The following is a 25,922-nucleotide window of genomic DNA, read 5'->3' as shown; positions in this document are numbered from 1 at the left end:
CATCAACCCACTGTGTGAGGAACATCGCAGTCCTAGATGAGGTGAGGCTCGTTGCTACCGCACCTCGCGTTTCTCCCCTGTATTTCAACAGGAAATGTGCCAGTTCAGCGATTTTGACTATAAAAATGAAAATGATCAAAGTTATTGTAATCATCCAGAAAACAAAATTATAGCACAACAACAACAACATTTATTTATATAGCACATTTTCATACAAATAATGCAGCTCAAAGTGCTTTACATGATGAAGAAAGAGAAAAAAGACAAAATAAATAAAAATTAAAATACGGGAACACTAATTAACATAGAAAAAAAGTAAGGTCCGATGGCCAGGGAGGACAGAAAAAACAAAAAAAAACTCCACATGGCTGGAGAAAAAAAAATATAGCACAGACCAGTGGAAAATTTTATTTTATGTTGTCATTATTAGTTTTTTTACTTTTCATGATGACAGGACACGTCCCTGGTTGTTTTGGATAAAAGTACAGCATAACATAAATCTAAATGTTACTGTAAATAATGATCAGATAATGATTGGATCACAAATCACAAAGTTTTTCCCATTGGAACTAATCCTTGACTAGATGTCTGACCAGCACTGCACACATTCCTGGGCACTCACAGTAGCAATTCAGAGTCACCAAGTAGGCTGATAGGGACATCTTTGGGATGTGGTAGGAAATCAGAGAACATGAAGAAAAGCCACACAAAGACGGGGACGTTTTTGTAATGTCCAGGTCGTTTCATAAGTGCATCATTATTATGCTGTCTATGACTACTAGTGGAGTGAAAATGAATATAATAACAAATATGTGTATTCTGTTTTTTTTCCAAAGATTGACCTCCAGCCACAAACAGATGCAAATGTCTACAGTCTTTTATATTTTGTTGCCTTTATTATTGTTGGAACATTTTTCACGTTAAATTTATTCATTGGAGTGATTATTGATAACTTCAACACCGTTCATAAAAAGGTAAGATTTAAAAAGGTAAGATTAGGTAAGCACTCTTCTTTTATATATTTTTCACAGAAAGAGAAAGTAGCAACAGTGATTGTATCATTTTTATTATTCTTAACATATAAGCCTATTTTAATTGTTTAATTTAGATAACAGTGACATGTTAATGGTGGGACAGTGATAACACTGCAGGTGTTGCTGCCTCACAGATCCAACATCCTTGGTTTGAATTCCTCACCCGTTTGTTGTCTGTGTGTCATCTGCATGTTATCCTTGTGTCTGCATGGGTTTCTCTTCAGGTTTTTGGTTTTCTGTCCACATGAAAAAGGACACACATGTTAGTCTAACTGGTGCCCCCCTCTTTGTGTGTTCATGAGAGTGTGTGCCTTGTGAGGAGTGGGCACCCCATCCAGTGCTGGCTTCTGCCTTGTGCCCAATGCTGTGAGGATGTGTTTCAGCACACCATAACTCTTGGAATGATAGCTTCTAAGAATGTAAAGTTCCATTATAAAATGTTAAATTACTTCAGTTATACAATGGTCCTGAATATCTATATATTCTATAATTAAATTATTTACTGGTGCTTACAATACAATTGAAAAAAACAAAGTTTACCAATGATAAATTAATTAATGATTCTTTAAAAGAATAGAGGCAAATTAAAATTCTGAAATAAACTGTATTCTACATTAATTTTATTTCTGGAAAAGCAAATAAATGTTATCCAAATCCTAAATATTTTCTAATATGTATTTAACAAATAAGAACATGAGAAATTTTACAAATGGGAGATGACCTTTCATGCCATCAAGCGTGGTTGTTTAGCTAATAGCTAAGCTGCCCCAAACAAAATTATGCCAACTTTAAACCAATAAATAATTAGAAGAAAACCTTTAAATATGTAAAACAGGCATGCTGAAATTTTTGGGTCTTGTCAGTGGTGATACCTTATAGCACAAGAAGTTGTCCACCATTGGTTTTATATTTGATGTATGTCTCATTTCCTGCTATCGATTATTTCATACCAAAGTTGGTGGCATTGGTTAGTCTTTATTTTTCCCTTTCTACTACTGCGCATCCAGGAAGGGATAAATAGTATCTGTAACTAAGTAAAAAAAGGCAATAAAGATTAATATTGTATGTAAAACTGTTCACAAGTATATGGATATGTCACTTTTTGCTCTGTTTTTGACACTAATAAAAAATACCAATAAAATAAACAGTAACTGCCTCTTCAGACTTAACTCACTTAAAGAATAAAACTTTTGTTTCCTGCTCTTCTGAAATTGTCTTTCTTCAGACATCTACCTTGCTTTCATACAGTGTCTTCATGTTCATATTCATCTTTAGTCACTTGATTGCCTCTTGATATTTTTAGATACAGTAAATTACCTAATAAAGTTTATCTAATCTAATCTAATCTACTGGAGTTAACTTGCAGAGCTGAGAGCTGATGCCATCTGTGCCCAATGCACCCAAGGTTGACAGACTTCCCACATTACTTGTGAATAATGTATATATCAATGTATTACATTCACAGTGTATTTATGATTTAGGAATTTCCATGAGTGGTCCTAATGTAGAATAAATATCTATAACTATTTCTTGCCATTACATTCTTTAAGTGGTGACTCCTACTCTAGATCAGTGCCAGTTTTTTTACTTTTCTAAGCACACCTATTAAGGATGTGAAATGATTTAACTAAATAGAAGCTATGTGCAATTTCTTTAATGTTAATTTGCAATAATAAAACCTTGGAAACTCTAAAAACTGCAATCCTCCAAAGACTACATACAGCAAATATAGGATCCATACTGCCCTGTGAAGACTTCTTACTTTGGTGTTACTTTTACTTAAGCTTCATTCTATGCCTTAAACTCCATAGTATCAACAACCTACCAATTGTTTAATAAATAAATACATAAATAAATAAATAAAATTGTTTAATATATACATGTTATAATGTTTTGCATTTTTTAGAGTTATTTAATTTTAATTCTTGATCATTTTCTTTGTTTTGTAGTCTAGAAAAGAAGGAGCACTGGTCATGCTTCTTACTGAAGATCAAAGATATTTATACGATGCATTAAAAAGACTCTCTAAAGTTAAGCCAATAAAACAAATCCCTCCACCTACAGTAAGTTATATAAAATTTAGAACATATGAACAATTATAATGTTAATTCTTTGTTGTTCTGCATCCACTGTTATCATCCATACTTACTTTAACCTACAGTAAATTGATTCTACTCCATAGTTTAAAAATGAAATAAAGGGGTTATGAACATCTGGACATACTGCAATAGTTTAATACCATTTTAAATAACATTTGTTAAATCTGTGCTATTCTGTTTTCAGAACACACAGACTTATTCAGCTTTTCTGATATTATATTTAAATGTGTCATGTTTGTGTCTGGTGTGTGGACTGTATCTGTAAAAGTTGATAATAAACTATTGTGCCTGTATTCATCAAGCATCTCAGAATTATTCCTAGGAATTGGACTAAAAATCTGATGAGGATAAGAATTTGTCCTACCCCAGAGTAGACCATGACCAGTTATTGTGAAGTGTCCTACACCAAGCCACAACAAGGAGTAAGAGTTCATATTTGAGAATGAATGACGTCACAATTTTATGGCACCCGGGCCACTAAATGGCAGTCTTGATGATGTTTTGTAGTTTTCTACTTTATACTAAAGCTGAGGCTTCACCACAAAGATAATAATAATAATAATAATAATAATAATAATAATAATAATAATAATAATAATTAAAGAACTAGGAGAAAAAGCAGAAGATGAAAAACATAATAAGGTATGAAATTGCACATGATTGTTGCCACTTCACAGCAACATCAAGAATAATATTATTACGAACACTGAGTTAGAAAGACCAAGACATCCACAACGAATGGGAGTAAGGCCTGATCACGGACACATTTATTTAACAAGCAGTGATCGACAGCTGTACTTTAAGAATAATGGCCTTTCTGCTATTATGGCCTTAGAAAACACCTCGTAAAGTAAAAGTTACTGAAACTAGCCATGGCTATTCTGGCACTGTTTCTGAAGTCATATTCACTATTCCACTCTTCCCATTCATATTCCAGAATTGCATGCCATGCCTCTATCAATAATCCTCTCTTATCTTCCACATGGCTCTATTTATCCAGTGCCCTGGGAGTATCTGCTTGCCTTCTTGAACCTTCCCGGGCTTGTAAAGTTTGCATCCAAGACCACCTGTGTTTTGATACTGTGATATCACTTGCGATTCAGATATGTGTGCTCATCCACACTTGGGGCAATGATCTTTATGTGTATGCTGATTTGCATGGATGCAGCTTTCTTCAACATTACAGTAGTACTAGGGTGTTGTACCGTGTTAGCCATTATGAATGTAGAGAAAAGCCAAGCAAAATGACACCTTTTATTGGCTAACTAAAAAGATTACAATATGCAAGCTTTCGAGGCAACTCATCTTGCCTGAAGAAGGGGCCTGAGTTGCCTCGAAAGCTTGCATATTGTAATCTTTTTAGTTAGCCAATAAAAGGTGTCATTTTGCTTGGCTTTTCTCTACATTCAACATTACAGTAATCTCTCGCTATATCGCGCTTCGACTTTCGCTGCTTCACTCTATCGCAGATTTTATATGTAAGCATATTTAAATATATATCGCGGATTTTTCGCTGGTTCGTGAGTTTCAGTGAACAATGGGTCTTTTAATTTCTGGTACATGCTTCCTCAGTTGGTTTGCTCAGTTGATTTCATACAAGGGACGCTATTGGCAGATGGCTGAGAAGCTACCCAATCAGAGCACGTATTATGTATTAAATAAAACTACTCAAATATATTGTGAGCACCCCTAGAGGATACGACCGCTCCTTAAAAAATGCTGATAGGTTACCTTCCCATTGCTCCCTTCCTTGCTGGGCTTACTTGTGGCTGCTTTGTCAAGCGATATGCTTCCTGCACGGTGCTTCGCATACTTAAAAGATCAAACAGCACCTATTAATTTTTGATTGTTTGCTTTTCTCTCTCTCTCACTCTTGCTCTGACATTCTCTGCTCCTGATGGAGGGGGTGTGAGCAGGGGGGCTGTTCGCACACTGGCCTAGAGGATACGAACGCTCGTCTAAAAATGCTGAAAGACTACCTTCACATTGCTCCCTTCCTTGCTGGGCTTCCTTGCAGCTGCTTTGTCAAGCGATATACTTCCTGCATGGTGCTTCGCATACTTAAAAGATCAAACAGCACGTATTGATTTTCGATTGTTTGCTTTTATCTCTCTCTCTCTCTTGCTCTGACATTCTCTGCTCCTGACGCGCACTCCTTCGAAGAGGAAGATATTTTTGCATTCTTTTAATTGTGAGACGGAACTGTCATCTCTGTCTTGTCATGGAGCACATTTAAACTTTTGAAAAAGAGATACATGTTTGTTTGCAGTGTTTGAATAAAGTTCCTGTCTCTCTACAACCTCCTGTGTTTCTGTGCAAATCTGTGACCCAAGCATGACAATATAAAAATAACCATATAAACATATGGTTTCTATTTCGTGGATTTTCACCTTTCGTGGGGGGTTCTGGAACGCAACCCCCGCGGTCGAGGAGGGATTACTGTACTTCACATGGTGTGGTAGGGAAATGTAAAGACTGGCATATTATATGCCATTTTTTAGGGACATTCAAAGTTTTGTGCAAAATTTGAGAAATGTTCGGTTCTAACATATCCATGTAATTGCTACTGCAAATCTGCATTTACCCTGTGGACAAAAAAATAGTGTTATAAACACTTATTTTGGCTATAAGTGCATGGCTTCTTCATGTAGATAGGTTGATCACATGACATTTGAGATTTGTTACGAATATTATTCCATCTCTGTTAAATCGATATCTTTTTACAAGGGTCCTCTGGCAGCTCACAAGGTTTTCCTAAATCTTGGTAAAGTTTGGTGTATTTTCCTAAGAGTAAGACTAAATTTGCATCACTCTGAGATTCTTGAGCCAGTTAGGACTGTTTGCCTACTCTGAGACGTCTGATAAATACAGGCACTGGTTTATAATAACAAAGACTGGGTGGTGCTTGAAAAAGTAGCCCACAAATCATGGAGTACATGCTTACATGACTATTATAAAATATCTGTCTGTTGTGATAATGACTACAGTGACTTTTGAGGACTTCCATACAACCCATAATATCAGAAATAGTCTCTGAGGTATGGATGTTTGTGTTTCTTGGTATTGGTGTATTGCTCACAGAACCACTAGTATGACGTTTCTTCACCATTTGCTGAATAATGTATTAGACAGGAACACTTTCAATTGGACAAAGTTCAATGAAACCCTCATTTGTCAATTTGGAAGTGCTTGTATCAGCATACAGTTCCACAATCAAAATACATGGTTCAGATGAAAATTGTATGTCTTCTCTCCAGCACATGCACAGATTACAAAACTAACAAAACAAAGTGTGCATGGGAACTTTCATTTGCTTCATCTGACTCAATTAGATTCTACTGAAATATGGATGGGAACCTTTTTCCTGCGCCATCATGCACTTCCCAACACTGGTGCTTTCTGCTTACTCCATAATTAAACCCTTTCATGGTGCAAAGGATTGACACTTCTGCAAAGTACCTAACAGAAATGGAATCATAATCAGTCCTTTAGCATCATAAGCCCTTATTATTTCAGTAGTATTACATTATGCCTTAAGTGAATGCACATGTTTTGAAATGCATTATTAAGAATATAGTTGTAAAATGGTTTGATGTTCTTCTTTTGCAGAACATATTTTTCTTATTCTTCTACAAAGTGGTTAATCACAGGTACTTTGAACCTGCCACCATTATTTTAATTGTTTCAAATATGCTTTTCATGACCAGTGACCACTACGAGCAAACAGAAGTATACTCTTATGTTCAAAATGTCATAAACGTGCTGTTCACAGCATTATTTTCTGTTGAAGCTGTACTCAAAATCCTAGGACTGCGACTATACTATTTTACCCAAGCCTGGAATATCTTTGATATTTTGGTCATCATTACATCTATTATAGGTAAGACAATTTGCTTTCAGTATTGTTTTAGACAATTTTTTTTATTTTTAAATTTGCTTATAGCTGTATGCAGATTTAAACATGAAACTGGAACAGTTCTGACAGTGAAAAGTGGAGAATGATTCAAATGTTTGTATTGTTTATTTAAATACCTTAAATAATTTTAGGCAAGCATAAAGGAAAAACAGGTAGGTAGTGAAATTTTCTAGCTATAGTGCTGTCTTTACAAACAGGTTATTGAGTTGTGATCCTACCTGGTAAAACACAGAAAAGGTTACCTAATGTATACATGCTATGTTGTTGATCTCAAGGATACAGTGTACTCTGTGCAAATATAGTTCTGCTATTGGCTTCAAGGAGTTTAGATATTACCTGAAAAGAAGCATCATAAAATAAACTGTAATGAAAGATCCATTCAAATATTTATTTTTACAGTAAGGCCGAAAAAACATCATGCTCTGCTTTCAGACAGATTTATCTCTTCTGTATCACATTCCTCTCCTTGCATTCACCTGCTCTTTCTTAATCTGATTTCACTATTGCGGTTGCTGATCTCATCACCAGAACATGTCATATTACACAACTAGAATTTGCAGGGTATGTCAAATTAGACAGCTCTGCCTCCACTTTACAGCACAGTTTCATATTTCCAAAGTAATGCACGCTTACCACTTTTTCTGACAGCCAATAACATGTTGCGTAACAGAGACTTTACAGGTATGGGGAGTTCAGATGCAGTCTTGGCCCTCTATTTTTCTTTTTTTTTTCATTCTGTTATAGTACTTAAAACATGCAACATCAGACTCTCTTCTGTTTCTCAGATCCATATCACCCATGTTCCTTATTTGTTGTAGCTGAATTATGTGCATGGTGTCGAGCATGTTGTAGACTGATTGGACTGAGTTGCTGGGTATGTCAAAGTATACAACTGTTAATCATGGGAGCATGTGGCAACTGCCTCCTATTTGCTAAGATTATATAAATTAAGTCTGCAGTTAAAAATCGCTGGAAAAGTCATGTAATGTGACACTGCCTTTACTCCTGTTCACTCATACCTTCCAATCAAATCTCCTCAAATGAAATCTGTTATATCTGCCGTTTGGATCAACAGTCTGCCTGACACATATTTTTCTTATATTTATAGTTGGCTGTAAAGTAGTGTTTCAAGGCAATTAAACAAAGATTATCACTGATGCAGCCAGGCCAGGGGAAGGTTATTTTCAGTACTGGGGGAGGAAGCACAATTCTTAGTGTAGTCTTAATGTGTGGAGTGATGATGTAAGCTGTGACTACACAAGACTGAGTGGCATGAGCTAATCCACAAGGTACCTGCTGCATTCTCAATTAAGCAAGACTATACAAGACTGATAGGGAAACTACAACGGTGCATAAGTACTGTACCAATAGAGAGCTAGTAAGCAAGTGTATTATCCAATCAGTTAAAAAGAAAAAAACCTTTAATGAAAGATAATTTCTAAATAAAGTTTATAAAAAGGCTGAGCGAACTTATACAAGTCAAGTTTGTGATCATGACAGAATGTGCCTCCGACCTTCATGCTTGGGACAACACCTTCCACTTTCCTCAGTAGACGTGGATGACCTTTTCAGAAGCTATTAGAATCAGCCTGAGCTGTTAGCCACAGTCTTCCCTTTGATTATGATAACTCAGAACTGATTCATTCATGGGTAGATCAACTTTCTGATAGTTATCCAGCAATGGATTGTATTTATTCTATTGGTCTCATTTAATTTCCAATTATCAATCTTAGCAATGTAAGAAGTATTGTTAAAAAGCACTACAGGACAAAAGCATTAAGACTGGATAAAGGCTATAGAATTGTCACGGAGGAATTCCTTTATATTTATCAAAAATAAGTTTGTTACCTTCCTCATGCCAGTATACTAACAGTTTCAACTAACTTGTTTTTTTAATACATAACATTAGCTTGTTCTGTATTGACAGATGTCAGTATATAGTAATATAGAATAAAGAAGGTAAATTAGCTGTAATCTTATAAAATAACTGCATTTGATATGTGAACATTTATCTTCATGTTGTTTTCAAATGCTTTTTCATGTTTGTTGTTTGTGAGTTATTAAGTTCCTGCCTTGAAACCTGTAGACGTACAGGATTTAAGTTCCTGGTTCAGATTTTTAGTCAAAAAATTAATCATAATGCAGTTATGTTAAGTTGGGTATGCTGGAGCAGCTGGCATTGCACAGTCATATTCCACGGAGTGAACCTTTTGGCCTTTTTTCCCATCAGTGCAGGCTCACACATATTAATTATCTCAGAGACGAGCATTTGCCCTTTCAAAAGCCAATTTTTGTGTCAGTTCTTCCACGTAAAAAGTCACAGCATCAGTCTTAGGGCAGCATGTAAACTTTATCTGCTCATCAGATTTGAAGTTCTACAAATGTAAGTGCTGCCATGGCGTATGTGGTCCTTCATCTCATGCAATTGCTTGGATCCATTTTCTTCTATTTGTTTTATCAGCGGAAAAGCTATTGAAGCTCAGGCAAGGATGTTGTTGTTTAGAATTTAAACACAGAGGGACACTACAGAAGCTCGTGTATCATGATTTTTCCATTGTTTACGAGAACCAAAAGAGAGTTTACCTGTGGACGACACCTCCTGGAAGAAAAAATATGGAAGTGTGAAAAGTGATAATTGCAAGTGTTTGCTGTTCTCAGTAAAGACCTGCCTACCATCTTTGGTGTCATATCATTTATCTGTGGGGGAGCTGGGGTAGGAGAAAGGTCAGCCATCATGGGGATTGAAAGATTAGGGTTCAAGCACTCCATGCGCATTACTGGAGCGAACCAAGACCAGGATCTTGCAGGAAGTGGCAGAGATAAAAGATTATTTGTATTTGTATTTGTAAATCTGGTAACTGGTAAAACTGTTGTGGATGTAGGACATGTAAAGAGATTGAAAAATAATATGTGATGTTTAACTGTATCAAAGGTTGAGGAGAATTACAGATGCTAAAGCCTTCTACATCACTGGAAAGGAGTCACTGGAGATCTTTTATGACTCCTAACAATGTTTGTCTTAGTGCTTAAAGCCAAAAAGGTTATGTATTGCCATGCAGCATTGTAACTTGGACAAACAAAAAGACATATAATCCCCATTAATGCAGGAGAAAATGAAAAGTCCAAAACAAGAGGATTAAGCAAACTGAAATGAGTCTTCCAGCCCAGTATTGGCACTACATTGATGTGCTTGTATTGGCGTTTGTAGGTAAAATTACAATGACATCTTGTCATCCTCTTCATTTATCTTGGCTGGGACATAATAGTTGGTTTCAAAAGAGAGTAGATTTGATGTAACAGGAAACAGAAACTGTTACAATAAGCAGTGTAACTCTCTCTAGTCTTCTAGAGTTCTATTAAATCAGTCTCCATAAGACATTTACTATGCCCTCCAGTTTAAGAGTAGACAATTGTTAATGAAACTGTAATTATCAAGGAAAACTAAACCCAACCCAGGTTTAATGAAAATTTCTGTGAGAGAAGCAGTTTTCTATGGATGATGGATAAACCCAGTGGTAGGTGACATACTGTACTTACAAAATAAGAAATTAAAGCCGAGCTATCACTTAAACATGGTTTAATAAAACTGATACAACAGGGCCAAGCTGTCAGGAAGAGGAACTACATTTTTTGTTTACTGCAGTATCGTGCACAGGGAGAGTAAAGCTTGTGAGAGGGGATAATGAAGAAAAAACAGGAAGTACTAAGTAGAGAGGTTTGAGAGAAATGCTAGATAATTCTACTGATGCATTTGCATTGATATGTAATAAGAAGAATGAATTACAATACTCTATAAGGGTTAGATGTAGCTGTCATGTGAGGACTGTGGCTACATATAGTTGTCATAAAGAGTTTTAAACATTTTACAGTCTTCAAGAGAGCTATAATGAGTGACCAATGTTAATATAATTTCTGTATTGAAGAAAGTGGTCAGGGTATGCTAACTGGAAGACTGCAACATCAGTTTGTTTTCCTGGTTATTTTGCATGATTTTTGCCTGATTCACACGTCGACATTTTGTCCGCTGGTAATGTTTAATGTGAATTTCCCCTTGGGATTAATAAAGTATCTATCTATCTATCTATCTATCTATCTATCTATCTATCTATCTATCTATCTATCTATCTATCTATCTATCTATCTATCTATCTATCTATCTATCTATCTATCTATCTATCTGTTTCACTGTCTTCATGCCATCTGTCTGAATTTGCTTTTCAATATTCCTAATAATGACTTTCATGTCTCCTTGCTATCACATGTCCTGCATAATCCACTTAAATTTAGAGGACTACAAAAGAAGATGGACAGGTACAGAAAGTGGTATGAAGAATAGACCTGGAGTAGCACAAACAGAAGCAGAAAAAGAAACAGGGTTGACTTAATGATATTAGGAAAATAAATATGTATTGGGTTAGGAGGTGTGAAGTTGAAACTATATTGAATGTTCAGAGATGTTGTACTTTGTAATTCACATACTATTGTATTACCAAAATTAGTAAAACTACTCAAATCTACCATCTGCCCATAGCATTATATGGGACATAAATATGTATATAGTGTAAATTTAAAATAATTAATTACAGGGAGAAACTGCAAAGTCTAAATGTTTTAGCCATGATTATGTATTTTGAAGTTAAAATACAGGTTTATAGCAGGGCACATAGAATAGGCACATGTGAGCACTAAACAGATCAATGGTATTCAATGGCTTTGCAAGGTAACAAAAAGCACTATATTAGTATTGTGTTTAGGTATTCTTGTTCCAAATCAAGTTAAGTGACTTATTCTCATACCATCCATACACAGTATTGCAGCATACAGTTCTCCAAGCTGCGATACAACAGATATATAATATAGGACGAGTGTAAGATAAGTAAAAAACTATGCAATATTATACCATAAAAAATAATAGAGAAATAAATAAATAATAGGTAATGAATAGATACTAATAAATAGAAATATATACAATAGTAACTAGCTGTGTGTGGTCTTCAGGACATAAACCAACCCGAAGACTCCCTAGCAGTTTTACTATATTAGTGAATTTGCAGAGGCGTCAGCTAAGTTGGCCGGGACAGGTCTTATCTTATCCGAGACGGACATGTAGTCGAGTTTAGCTGTGGCACAAATTGAGAGGGACTGGCTGAAACCTGTCTCAGGCAAAATATAGTAGCTTGTTGTATGAACGTACGATGTGCATGTACCACAAAGCTGAGTTTGTCTGCTTGGAATGAATGAGAAGCGAGGTGCATGCAAGCATTTAAAAAATTTAAAAGTGCAAGCATTGGCCATCTCACCAACTGCAAGTCAAACTTGTATAAGCTTCTACATCTTCTGTAAAATTCACACCAACTTCCATGACTATGATTGAGAGTGAGGAGAGCAGACTGCTCCATACACACACACACACACACACACACACACACACACACACACACACACGTCTTTCGTAGTGAGAAGTAAGGTGCATGTAAGCACCAAAAAAATTTAAAAGTGCATGCATAGTCCATCTAGTGGCTATGGTTGAGTGTGAGCAGACTGGACTGCTCCATACACACACACACACGCACACACACACGCATGCACACACACACAGGTATTTTGTTTATATACTGTATGGTCTAACGAACAAATAAATATTAACAGCAACTTATAGCAAAACAAGAGCAATAACAAATGTAATGCGTATAAATAAACTTCTAGGAGTACATCTGATGGCGAGGTAGCATAGAGTTCAGAGTGTCAGACAGCCAAGGGGTAGAAGCTGTTGCAGGACCTAGTGAAACTGAATTGGATGTTATGGTACCTTGTGCCAAATAAGAGTGGAGCAAAGAGACCATGGGAAGGATGGGAGCGGTCCTCCACAATGCTAAAATCTTTACTGATGCACCGCTTGATAAAGGTGAATTTAACGGAGGTGGTAGGTAGGCTTGCCTTCCTCAGTTATTGAAGGAAGTGGAGGCACTGCTGTGTTTTATTAGCTATGGAGGTGGTTTTAATTCGCCAAGTAAGGACGACTGCCAGATGTACACAAAGGAATCTGGAGTTCTCTACCAATTCCACCACCAAGCCCTCAATAAGCAGTGGGATGTGGACAGCAAGGGCTTTTCTGAAGACAACAATCATCTCATTCATCTTGTCCACATTAAGAGACAGATTCTCCATTCCGTAAACTGGAATAAGTCCAAAAAGTGTAAATAGTCACTGAAATTAGAAGAAAAAAAGGACCAGGTAAAGATTTTCAGAATTGATAGTCAGAAATGTGCCAAGGTCAATAAGCTGGAAACTGACCAAAGCCATATTCTTTGTTTTCCAAAAAAATTACAAAACAGGCAAAATGACAAAAAACAGGCAAAAGCCCCAACTCCATAACCAAATTGTTTTGCTAGCTACAGTAAATGCACGGATTAATGTTATTGTATCCAAAGTCTTGTATGCCATTGGTAGCCCACCACCATCCTAAATACCCAAAGCACAGATGTCACATTAGAACAATCTAGACGAGGACAGGCGATTCAGCCCAGCAAAGCTCGCCAGTGCTATCCACTTAAATCTGAAATAACATCAAGCCGAGTTTAGGAGGTCCCTAAAGTCCTATTGTCTACCACGTTACTTGGGAGGTTATTCCATGTGTCTATGGGTCTCTGTGAAAAGAAAAGCTTCCTAATGTTTGTGCAAAAGTTTCCAACTCTGTCCCCATGTTCTTGATGAAAACATTATAAAATAACAGTCTCGATCCACTGTACTAATTCCCGTCATAATTTTAAACACTTCAATCAGTCATGTGCCTTTACTCATAACAGTAAGATTATAAATATGACAATAAAAATTATAATAATCTTACATTTTTAAAATTAAGTTACACATAAAAATATTTACAGAAACAAAATCCCGATACTCAAAAAACCCTAAATCATAACAAGTTTGCATTCCCTGAAGAGTCACTTTCCATTTATTGTCTGTGATTTTAAATTTAATGTTTATTTTTTTATTATTTTTATTTGCCTCTGAAAAGTCTCTGCATTCCTGATTTATGATGTTACCTTGAAGGCCAAGACACTCTGTTCTTTGACTGCCTTTTCTTGGTAATATTAATATGGCCTTCAAATTCTTTTCTAGGTGACTCCCATCTCCAACTTTTGCAGGTCCTACCAGCTAGTAGCATGCCATTTAATGAATATTGTAAGATATTTTTACTTGGCTCATACAGTACACATTTTATAATTTAAGAATACAATATAGTTTTCTTTCATTATTCTCAAACCATGGACCATATTATTGTCATAAACATAACATTCTCAGACCTCCTTAATCCAGTTCAGGGTCACAGGGTGCCATAGTTTATCGGGGCTACACCAGCCACAAGACAAGAAACAGTGCTGAAAAGGGCACTGGTCTGTGGTGGGGTCCACTCCTACACACACTCATACTAGCACTCACATTGGGCTAATTTGGAATGGACAATTAACTTAATAGTACCAGGGAGAAAACCCACACAAGCATATGGAGATCATGCAAACTTCACACAAACAAGGCATACAACAAAATGGCAGAAAGTGAATCCATGAGACAGCAGCACTAATAAATGTGCCAGTATATGGCAACGCATGTGTATATTCAAAGAGTACATTCAAATATAAGTCATTTTAGAAGTGAAAATAAGTTGTTTACTGGCAAGGTATAAATCAGTTATAGATGGGTTTTATGCTATATTCTCTTCTTCTTTCTTCCTAGTATTGACCTCTGGGGCCAAATTGTATGTATAGGACACCCCCAAGTCAGCCTAATAGAATGAGTGTCACCTTAGAGAGTGGCTATTGCTTATCAAAAGTTTATACGTACAAAACCTATTAGTATTTTACTTATTATTTTAAACTTGATCACCAAGGAAAAAAGTGTACCCACATGCTAGAAGATAAAATGCTGAAAAGCACTTCATCCACAACTAGCATTATTCCTTCTTTCTCGATTAATTTTCTTTTCTGAGTGCAAACGGAAGAGTGTCAGACAACAACAAGTCAGTGATTTTCTGCAATAAACACACTGACACCTCTTCTTCCTCCTCTGAGAATCAATTTCTGCTTTAGGTAGTAATTTTTCCTTAAAAGATTTCTCTGTCGTTCTGGCATCCTTGTTACAGCTGAGGCAGGTGTGTGTATTTTGTTGTAAAACATGATGACTGTGCGTCTTGATGTAGGATTAAATTTCTAAAGTATTAAGCGGCTTAATGTATTAAGTTTGCTCCGTTACTTTTCCTCTGAATTCAAATGTGCCCTAGTTAGACATATTGTTGCCTGATTATTAACTCCACACTTAGATCTATTACAGTTCACTACAAGATTTCCACTCCAGCAATGGATTCAGAATTGCAATAATTTGGCACGTCTACTTGAAGCGTTTAATCCACAATATGTACCACAGTACATAATATAATGAATTAAAAAATACTTTTAAAGCCAAATTATTTTAGTTTATTTACATTCTTTTCTTCTTTGTAACTGAAGGCTTAGGTTTTGCATTATGTAAGTCAATTTATAAATAGTTAACCGTTTTAAATAATGTGCAAGAGAGGAGGCATTCTCAGGCCATCCTTAAGGCCAGAAAAGTTTTCAAGGATACCAAGCTTATAAACAGGGTGTCTTTATTAATAAAAAATAGGATATAATAAAGAAGATTAACAAAAGAAACAACAAAGTACAAAATAAATTAATTTAAAATTACAAACCTGATGGCTCTCTGAGCCTGCCTTAGCATTTCTTGAATCCTTCTCTGGCTCACAAGGTGCCTGCACAGGAACACAGACTGCTCCTCTTACAATTGTCAGTATCAGCCTTGGGTGTCCCAGCAGTCACACGCTTAAAAGCTTAGACCTAGGACTACATATACAATAGCATGCCTTTCTGCTGCCACCTAATAGAACTGAGGACCCTTATAGAATGATCACACACTGCCACCTTTTTATTTCCGTGCTGCTGGAATTATAACTTCTATAGCCCCTTCAAAAGCATACTTTTTACTGTCCCCTCGATATGTTCCATTTATTTTTAATGGCCGACATCTGCCTATAATAGCAACCCCTAACCCAGACTCTACCTCAGTAAGCAGTGTGTGTTGTGATCAAGAGTATTATAGAGTATGCAGTTATGTAACATCAGTTACAATCAAGTAACTCAGTAATGAAAGGTTTGCGGAATGATATCTGCAAAAGATAATCTATAAAAAATTCTTTGATGAGGATGAATCAGTCAACTAATATTTAACTTTGATTTAGTTTCTCATTGATATATGAGCACATGCACATATATCACATGGAAAAGAAAAAATTATACTCCACCCAAAATTGTTATATTTTTTAATGATAATTATCCCATTTAGTTTGTAGTGATGGCCGAAAAAAAATTTGATCTTATGTTTACATGAAGATCTGAAATAAATTTTTTTTAATATGATATGGGTCCCCAATGGCAAACACTGGACAACATCAAACAGGGTGAGTGTTCAGTGCTGACAGGAAAAGAGGCCATGATCATGAGAGTAGAAAAGGCAGAGATAGAGATGGAGGTGGGAAAAGGTTTACTGCTTGTGCTATTTTTGTGATGTGGGTAAGGTATGCTACTCTGCGGACAAGGGTTCCAGACCAGTTCAGGTAACCCAGTGTTGCAGCATGGGTTTAGTTATTGTTTGTTTATTTTGGTCCCACGTGTATTTTTTATCATGTGTACACCTCACTTTGTGGGTATTTCTTCAAACAAGCACATTGTCTTGATAGATTTGGTGTCAATGACATTATCCTGGGTTTAGAGGGTCTCTATGAGAAAGACCCACCAACCCATTTACACACTAGGAGCTAACAACACTATAAAAGATGTCTTCAGTGGGTAAATGTGCTAGCTAGGATGATAGAGTTAAAATGTAAAATGAGCAGTGTGTATTACTTAATTTATTTACCACGTTATTTGTATGTGTCATTACTGCAGAAAAATTCCATTTTGTGCAGGCAGCAGTGCACTAAATAAACTCACAATCATTCTCCAAACATTTCTAAACATATCCTTTTATAACTGGCAATTATTAAATTTCTAGTGCTACATTCTTCAGTCCCTTAATCCTGTTACAAGTTCAGCATATCTTCTGTGGTCTTCCACCTACACATTGTTTCCACTAACATACTACTGTAATCATGCAGCAACATAAAAGTGGAAACAAAGGACAGAACATGTCTCAAAATAAACAAAACGCCTGATCAAAACGTAACTGGACAGCCTCACAAATAGGCCCGACCCCAAAACGTAATAGGCAGGCTTCAAGGCCTGCACAGGCCCAAAATGGAGATCAGACTGTAAAGTTTCCAAATTCCAGTGGAGAGCGGTGTAAAACTACAAACAAAACCCCGGGCCAAGTAAAAACAAAGCAAGTTCACTACATTTAAAGATTTTTATTAGAGTTTCAAAAAGGGTCACAACAAATACAAAACAATCAAAAATAGTTTTTCATCCACATAAGCTGTTATAGTTGTTTACTTTGAAAGGTGAGTTTTGAAATAAAATTGATTTGTTCAGTTATAAATATTTCAGTAGTAATTTGATCATTCCTTCATCACAGTTGTTCAATTCACAAATGCAGATGATTCAGGAAAAAAATTCAGACCCCATCACTTTCTGCACACTGCATTGTGTGGTAGATTTAATTTTCAATTGGTAAATTTGCCATTTTTCCCCATCAACTTAACTCTAATAATCCACAATGATAAAGTGAAAACTTGTTTTCAGAAAGGTTTACAAATGTATCAAAAATCAAACACCATATTTCTGTAAATATTCAGACCCTTTGCTTTGACACTCCAATTTGTGATCAGGTACATCCTGTTTACTTTAATTCTCTTTGACCTGTGTTTAGAACTTGATTGGGATCCACCTGTGGCAAACTGAATTGATTGGAAATCGTTCAGAAAGCCACACACTTGCGTATATAGAAGGTCCCACAATTCACACTGCATGTCAGGACAAAACCAAGCCATGAAGTCCAAGGAACTCTCTGTAGACCTCTTAGATCAAATTGTGGGGAGGCATAGTTCAGGGCAAGGGTATACAAGAATTTCTTAAAGCTTTGAGTGTTCCCAGGAGCACAGTGGCCTTAGTAATTGTGAAAAGGAAGATTTTTGGAACCACCAGAACTCCTTCCTAGAGTTGGACATGTGGCCAAATTTAGTTTTTGGTCAAGAAGGGCCAAGAATCCAATAATCACTTTAACAGAGCTTCAGGGGGTGCTTCTCAGCAACAAGGAAAGGAAGACTGGTCAGAATTGAGGAAATGATGAATGCAGACAAATACAGAAAAGTTCCTGAAGAAAACCTGATCCAGAGTGCATGGGGACCTCCGACTGGGGTGATGATTCACCATTCAGCATAACAATGACCCAAAGCATACATCCAAGGCAATGCTAGAATGACTTTGGAACAAGTCACTGACTGTTTGAGTGGCCCAGTCAAAGCCTAGACTTAAACCCCATAGAACATCTGTGAAGAGACCTGAAGATGGCAGTTTACAGACGCTTCCCATCCAATCTAATGAAGTCTGGAAGGATCTTCTAGGAAGAATGGGATAAACTGCCCAAATCCAGGTGTACACAGTTTGTAGAGTCTAACCCAAGAAGACTCATAGCTGTAATTGCTGCCAAATGGGCTTCTACAAAGTACTGAATTAAGGATCTGAATACTTATATCCATGAGAGGTTTCAGTTTTTCATTTTTAATACATTTGCAAACCTTTCTGAAAACATGTTTTTACTTTGCCATTATGGGTTATTGAGTGTAGATTGATGGACAAAAATGGCAAATTTATCAATTTAAAATAAACCTGACAACACAATAAAGTTTGCAAAAAGTGAAGGAGTCTGAATACTTTCTGAATCCACCATATATACAGTATATTACATGGTAGTAGCAATAACCAAAAAGGCTAGAACCAGCCCTGGATGGGATGACAGTCTATTTCAAGACATACACACACACACTGTCATACTCACTAAGATTGGGTCATTTGTAGTTAGCTTAATATGCACATCTTTTTGATAAGAGTACAAATTGGGTACCTAGTAAAAACAAGTACAACCTAAAGAAAAATCTACAGACTCCACACAGACTAACTGGGCTAAGAATCAAGGTCACATCTTGGGGCTTAGAGGCAGGAGCACCAAACCCTTTGCCCCTTTGCCACCCTTCATTTCAATGTGCACAGCCACTCTTGCTCTCACTCAGTTCAGAGTCCCAGTGCAGGAGCCAAAACAGAATCCAAATACTCTGTGGCAACAGCACTCTGTGCAGCTTATCACTGGTTATGTAACTAATTGGGATCACATCTGATAATAATTAGCCTCGGTTGTTACATCACATTGTTTTCATTGATTTCACCTGCTTGCTTTTAAAAATATTGCATATCTAATATAGGTAATTTTAAATTAAATGTAACTAAGTAAACCTTTACAGTTTGAACTCACCAATAGATGTCACTCAAACACAGCAATTATTTGACATTCTTTTTCTTTTGAAGCAGTTTTGTTATTAGTTTCGTAATCTTGTCTATACACCAAGAAGATTAGAAGAGTTCCTGTAAAAGTAAATTCATTTTATTATGAAGCTGCTCTGAATTTATTTGTATTTCAGTAAAATTCTTCTGTGATACTGGACATTAATCTTAATCATTAATTTTTCTCCACAAGATATGAATGTGTGTGAAACACAGATAAGTTGAAGTAAGTTCAAGAATGTTTTCTTCCATTTTAATACCTGTGACACTTTTAGGGCAAAAAACAAAGAACAAAACTTTGAAGTTTTAATATTTAAATGAACAATTTATGCTAAAGTAATGAGGGGATCTGATCTAGTGTACCCTCTGTAATATAGACAGAAAAGACACCCCTTCATCGCACACTTTGGTAGAATGAGCCTGTAGCTAAAAGTACTCCAAGAGAGCACCTGCTGGAGGAGATTGAGGGAATTTTTCATGATGGCATCCAATTTTACCATTATTCTCTTTTCCACAATAGCTTCTGGTGTGTCTAGGGTTCACTCTGTGATGGAGCAGGCTCATAAGTTTGTTCAGGCATTGTGCTTCTTTTGATATCCACAGGAGACTGCAGCTTAGAACATTGGCTGCTATGGACTGGTAGAACATTTCCAGCAGTTTGCTGCATACATTAAAAGACCTGAGTGTCCTTAGCAAGTACAGTCTGCTCCGGCCCTTCTTGTACAGTGCCACAGTGTTGTCAGCTCAACCCAGTTTGTTGTTTAAATAAAAGTTATTTGTTCATACTTTTTACCTTTAGTAATAATCCTATTCCTTATATTAGCATATTGAATTAAACACATGCTGCAAATAAATTAATTTCAAAACCCTGTGAATAAAGCACTGTAATAATCAATTCTATACAGGATTTATCTTTCTGTGTTCTGCACAGACATCTACATTTTCTGATGTTTTTGAGCATTGAATACTGCAGTTTGAATACACTAAAGGGAAGATCAGTTTCAAAGAGAATGCTTGAACTTTCTGCTGATTTAGCAAAACTAATATTTAAGACCTTTGAGTTAAAAGGCAGGCTTCAGACCTACCCAGGCACAAAAATGGGGTAAAAGCTTTTGACAAACAAATATCAAAAAGGTCTACAAATGGGGAAAAGGAAATCATGAAAAACCTTTCAGCCATAAAAACAACACTAAGATCCTTTAATATTTAATTATTTATTGAAATAATTCATAGGAATTCCAGACAAAATAGATGCAGAAGCAAAAAAAAAAAAAAAACAATTAATCCAAATAGGTTTGCCAAAAGATAAGCATGAAGCAAACAAATCCAAAGACAGAATCAGAGACAGCACCGTAATTGAAATGCAAGGAGCAATCCAAAAACAAAAAAAAGTACAAATCAAGAGTCAGGAACAATCCCAATGCTGAGGCCGGTAGGTAACAGCAGCTTCTCTATATATACTGCTGAGGGTAGTCCCCCGTCTACATCATAGGTTGGCCCCGCCTCCTTAGGTTCCACATAAAGAGGACAGGGCAGTAAACAAAAATGACTAATACAATATTAACATAATACAAAACTGCAGAATATGTAATTAATTCATGACACAGAATTCAATAAAAAACAATATCAAAATAATATCAAAAAACAACAAAAAATAAACACATTTGAACCAGGGATACAACTCTGGCTGAACCTTGACAAATGATGGGAAGCACGGCTATTGTATATTTTTATTCTTAACATTAGAATTCTTAAAACATTAGAAATTTTGTGACAAGAACAGACCATTCATGATTCAGGCACCGCCGAGAGTGGCAGCCTTTTCAGCAGCTCCGTGTACGACTTTATTTTTTGTGAATTTCCCCTTGGGATTAATAAAGTATCTATCTATCTATCTATCTATCTATCTATCTATCTATCTATCTATCTATCTATCTATCTATCTATCTATCTATCTATCTATCTATCTATCTATCTATCTATCTATCTATCTATCTATCAGCTCAACGAGCTTGTCCATCCTATTTATCTGAAATGTCCAAAATAACATCACGTTGAGATGTGAGGGTCCCTAAAGTCATACTGTCCACTAGACTACTTGGTAATTTAGTCTATGTGTCTATGATTCTTTGCATGAAGAAAAGCTTTCTAACATTTGTGACAAATCTTCCCTTGTTATTTCCAACAGTGTCATTGTGTTCTTGTTGCAGACCTTATTTTAAAGTAACAACTGAAATCTGCTGTACTAATTCCATTTATAATTTTCAATACTTCAGTCATGTCACCTCTTATCTCCTTTTGCTTAAACTAAAAAGGTTCAACTCCTTCAATCTCTCCTCTATAACTCCTACCTCTTAATACCGGAAATTAGCCTAGTTGCTCTTCTCTTGACTTAATCTGGTTCTGCTATGTCTTTATTGTAATATGTCTACCAAGACTGAACACAGTACTCCAGGCAGACCTTCACTAGTGTGTAATAAAACTTAAGCATAACCTTCTTTTACTTGTACTCCAAGCACTGAATTACATTATCTACATTCATATTAGCTTTCTCGATCACTTCTGTACACTGCCTGGATTTAGACAGTGATGAGGCCACTGTATCCACTAGGTCCTTTTCATAAGGTGTTCTGTCAAGTTTTAGTCATCCCATTTTGTATTTAAATTTAACGTTTTTACTTCCTACCTGTAATACCTTATATTTACTTATATTAAATTTCATCTTCCAAAAATCTGTCCAAGCCCGTAACAATTGAGCTAATTTCACATTATCTGCCCTTCCACCAAGTTTGGTGTCATCTGCAAACATAACTTGCTTGTTAATTATATTCTTATCCAGATAATTTATGTATATTAAAAACAGCAGCAGCCCCAGCACCGATTCCTGAAGAGTATCACTTTTAACATCACTTAATTCTGTAAAGGTTCTCCTTACCCTTACCCTTTGCTTCCTGTTTTTAGCCAATTTTGTATCCATCTATAGACTGTGCCCTGAATTTCCACTTCTTTAAATTTGATCACTAACCTTTCATGTGGTATCTTATCAAAAGCCTTCTGAAATGATGCTAAATAAGATCATATGCATTTCTCTGATTGTATACTTTTGTTGCTTCCTTACAGAATTCTGGCATATTAGTGAAACATGACCCTCCTTGACGGAACCCATGCTGACTGCTCTAGACATGTGCTACTCATAGGGTGGCCCCACCCCCTTAGGTTTCACATAAAGAAGACAGGGCAGTAATTTTCCTTAATAATTCCTTCCATTAATTTACCTTAGATGCATGTTAAGCTTACTCCCTATCATCAATAAAGGACATTTTTCAGACACCTTGTCTGTGTAGAGCCTCCACCATTGTGGAAGACATACTGTTTCATCTCCTTCCATTAGGTAGTAGAACATACTGCAGCATAAGGACCATCACATCCAGGTCATATAACAGCTTTTTTCCCCAAGCTGTCAGATTTCTTAACTCTTACATGGGTTATTCCCCTAATTATGTACTGTCACTTTACACTCTGCACTTGACTATGAATATTGAGCATTGTTCGAGCTGCATAGTCCTGTGTCTTTTGGTTTGCTACATTGTATTGTTGTACTGGTCTTGGTAATGTTATGGTGTATGTTAAATGTATGTTGTTTTGTCTATGCACTGGGGACTGTAAGGAACAAAATTGCATTCAGCCTTATACTATGCATGTAGATGAATGACAAGTTGAGTTGAGTTGAGCTGAGTGTATAGTTGCTTGGATCAGGCTGGTAACCCTTTGAATACAATGGGATCACATATGCTATCCTACAGTCTTTAGGAATTTCTCCAGTTTGGAGAAGTTGGCAAATAAATTTGAGTTGTCATCTCTTCGTATGTATGTATGTATGTATGTATGTATGTATGTATGTATGTATGTATGTATGTATGTATGTATGTATGTATGTATGTATGTATGTATGTATGGATTTGTATATGTTCCTTCAAGAATCGAGACCAACACCATGGGGTAGGCAGCTATCTCAGGGTGCAAGGTAGGAACAAACCATAGAGAAGGTGTCAGTCCTTTGCAGCAGTCAAAAACAGACGTACATATTTCCATGAAAACTGAAGGATAACTCAAATCTGATATCATCCTGTTGAGCATTAAATCCCTCCTTGCTAACTTTAAAGGGGATCAGTTGACCGTAAATGACAGTGGAACTGGGGTGGCTCAGGGACGGCCACAATCCTAACAGATGTGATCAAGGAGAATCCATATTGATACCGCAGATTCTTCTCATCCCCATCAGATTACCACTTCCACTTCAAAGAGTTCCAATTCCCTTTGAGACTTTGTTTGTCAGCAGACAAACTGCTTCTCTCATAGGCAACTCTATGTCACTTGGTCAGAGGACCGTAAAATAGACTTTACAGCAACATTTTAAAAATGGCAGGAAGCAGAGCTAGTCAGCATTAAAAGGTAACCTAAATGTTTTTTTGTTCTGTAATGTTTGCATGTTTTGTCATCTGCCACCTCTTTTGAGGTGTGTGTGGGTATTTGGGGCTAGCATTAGGCTTGAGATAAAAGAATGTTGTTTTTAAGGATCATGTGTTCCCTGCAAAATACTGGCTCCAACTATGTGAGTCAGAGAGTCGTATCTTTAGAACTCTGTGGGACTGAAAGTCCCAGATGAATTTCAGTTAGCTATTGGGAAAACTGCACAAACTTCAGGCCATTTTTACAAAGCTGTTCCAGAGTGGCTACTGGAGTCTCGAATTTATTAGCCATTGTTGGACAGAAATGTGTGCCTGTGATTACTCAGAGAGACAGACAGATAAATGATCACGTTATATGTGCCCACAAACCCATTCTATTGACCAAGAATACACAGGTATATCTGTGTGCTGTTTTTAATATTAAAATGTGCACGTTGCCTTTCACTTCAGCTAAGCAAAGTAAATTTAATAGCTAAGCTCTTAAAATAAGTTACATTCCTGAAACTATTCTTGTACTCCCAGCAAAGCTTTTTATTGATTGATTTTTCCTCTGTGTTTTAAACAAAATGATACTAAATTTATTATACATTGCATCATGGTGACCACCTTGTGTGCCTTCACCCTTTTTCAGCCATATGCAACAATTTTTTCCAAGTATTGGACTGATCAATTAATGTTAGTTAAATGACCATTTTGGCAAAAAAAATCAGTTTATTTCAATCAGCAGACAGTTGCAATTCATTTTAAGCTCCTTCACTAATTCCTACTCCCTGACTAGATTCATGTTATCATGGAAACAGCAGTTATTCACATTTTAAACCAGATGGTTCTGTAATGATGGGCAGCTTTCCAGTTGCACTAGAGAGCCTAATCCCTGGCTTTCCTGCATCATAGTGGCTTGTTCAAACACAGATTCCCTGGTGTGTTTTAAATAATGTGGACCTTGATCTGTCACTCTGGAACACAAGGGAAAGCTTTTTAACAATACCTTGATTTATTCAGTGATCAAGTGAAGTAGAGCAAGGTTAAACCCGCTTTTTGCTGAATCACAGCAGAATAATAAGGTGTGCTAAATATTATAGATGACATACAAAAACATTGCAAATTAAATAACAATCAATTCTAGATTATCCGTTGGCAGGCTGAACAGTGTGCAGAAAAGCAATATATTGTAAGCCTTTTAGGAATTGAAAACCTGCTATTAAGAGCCCTAAAAGAAAGTATTTAATGAAAAATTTCCATAGGCACACCATCAGAAGACACAAGTTAAATCTCTACAGGGAGACGGACAGATAAGAACTGCTGGACACACCTTATTACGAATATATTGCATTTAGTCAAAAAGTGAGTCGCCTATTGCAGCAGACTCATTTGAATATTTGAGCGTTTCTTAAAGTTCGAAACATAGCGCCTTTACAGTGGCAAATGTGTTGTTTAAAACTTAAGAGTTTCTATCTCTTATACACTGTTGCTTATGGCAATGAACCAGAAAAAACAAAGACATCAACAATCAATCGCACACCCACATACCTCCCCTCTGCAAAGCAGACATTTTTCCATTTCTATGCTGCCAATAAGTTGTTTAAAAGGCTTTACAAATATTGTTCAGTTAACGGGATTGCTAATTCTGACATAGCACCTTATGTTACATCATGTCTCATGAGCCAACATTGCGTTCAATAAAAAAGGATTAGGAGAACAATAAACAGCATTCACACCCACAAATACAAAAATCTGAGTCTGATTAATTTTCATTAATAGGAGACACATTATTGAATTATTACAATCCCCTTTGCTTCCAGACCCCTGTCATAAAAACCATGACTACCCCACTATAGTCTTAAATAAATGGGTAGGAGGATGTGTGCCTGTTTTCT

General features: G+C 36.3%; 1 protein-coding gene across 1 annotated transcript in view; it reads left to right on the top strand.

Annotated features, from left to right (window-relative positions):
- The window catches only part of LOC114654175 (sodium channel protein type 3 subunit alpha-like), a 117,342-nt gene that overhangs the window by 72,538 nt on the left and 18,882 nt on the right, over positions 1-25,922 (top strand). The window contains exons 17-19 of the mRNA XM_051929478.1: positions 837-974; positions 2,984-3,097; positions 6,743-7,013. Of these exons, the coding sequence (XP_051785438.1) occupies positions 837-974; positions 2,984-3,097; positions 6,743-7,013 (523 nt within the window). The remainder of the gene's footprint in view (positions 1-836; positions 975-2,983; positions 3,098-6,742; positions 7,014-25,922) is intronic.

The sequence above is a fragment of the Erpetoichthys calabaricus genome, chromosome 7 (genome assembly GCF_900747795.2).
Source record: "Erpetoichthys calabaricus chromosome 7, fErpCal1.3, whole genome shotgun sequence".
Taxonomy (NCBI): domain Eukaryota; kingdom Metazoa; phylum Chordata; class Cladistia; order Polypteriformes; family Polypteridae; genus Erpetoichthys; species Erpetoichthys calabaricus.
This window is presented reverse-complemented; position numbering and strand designations above follow the sequence as displayed.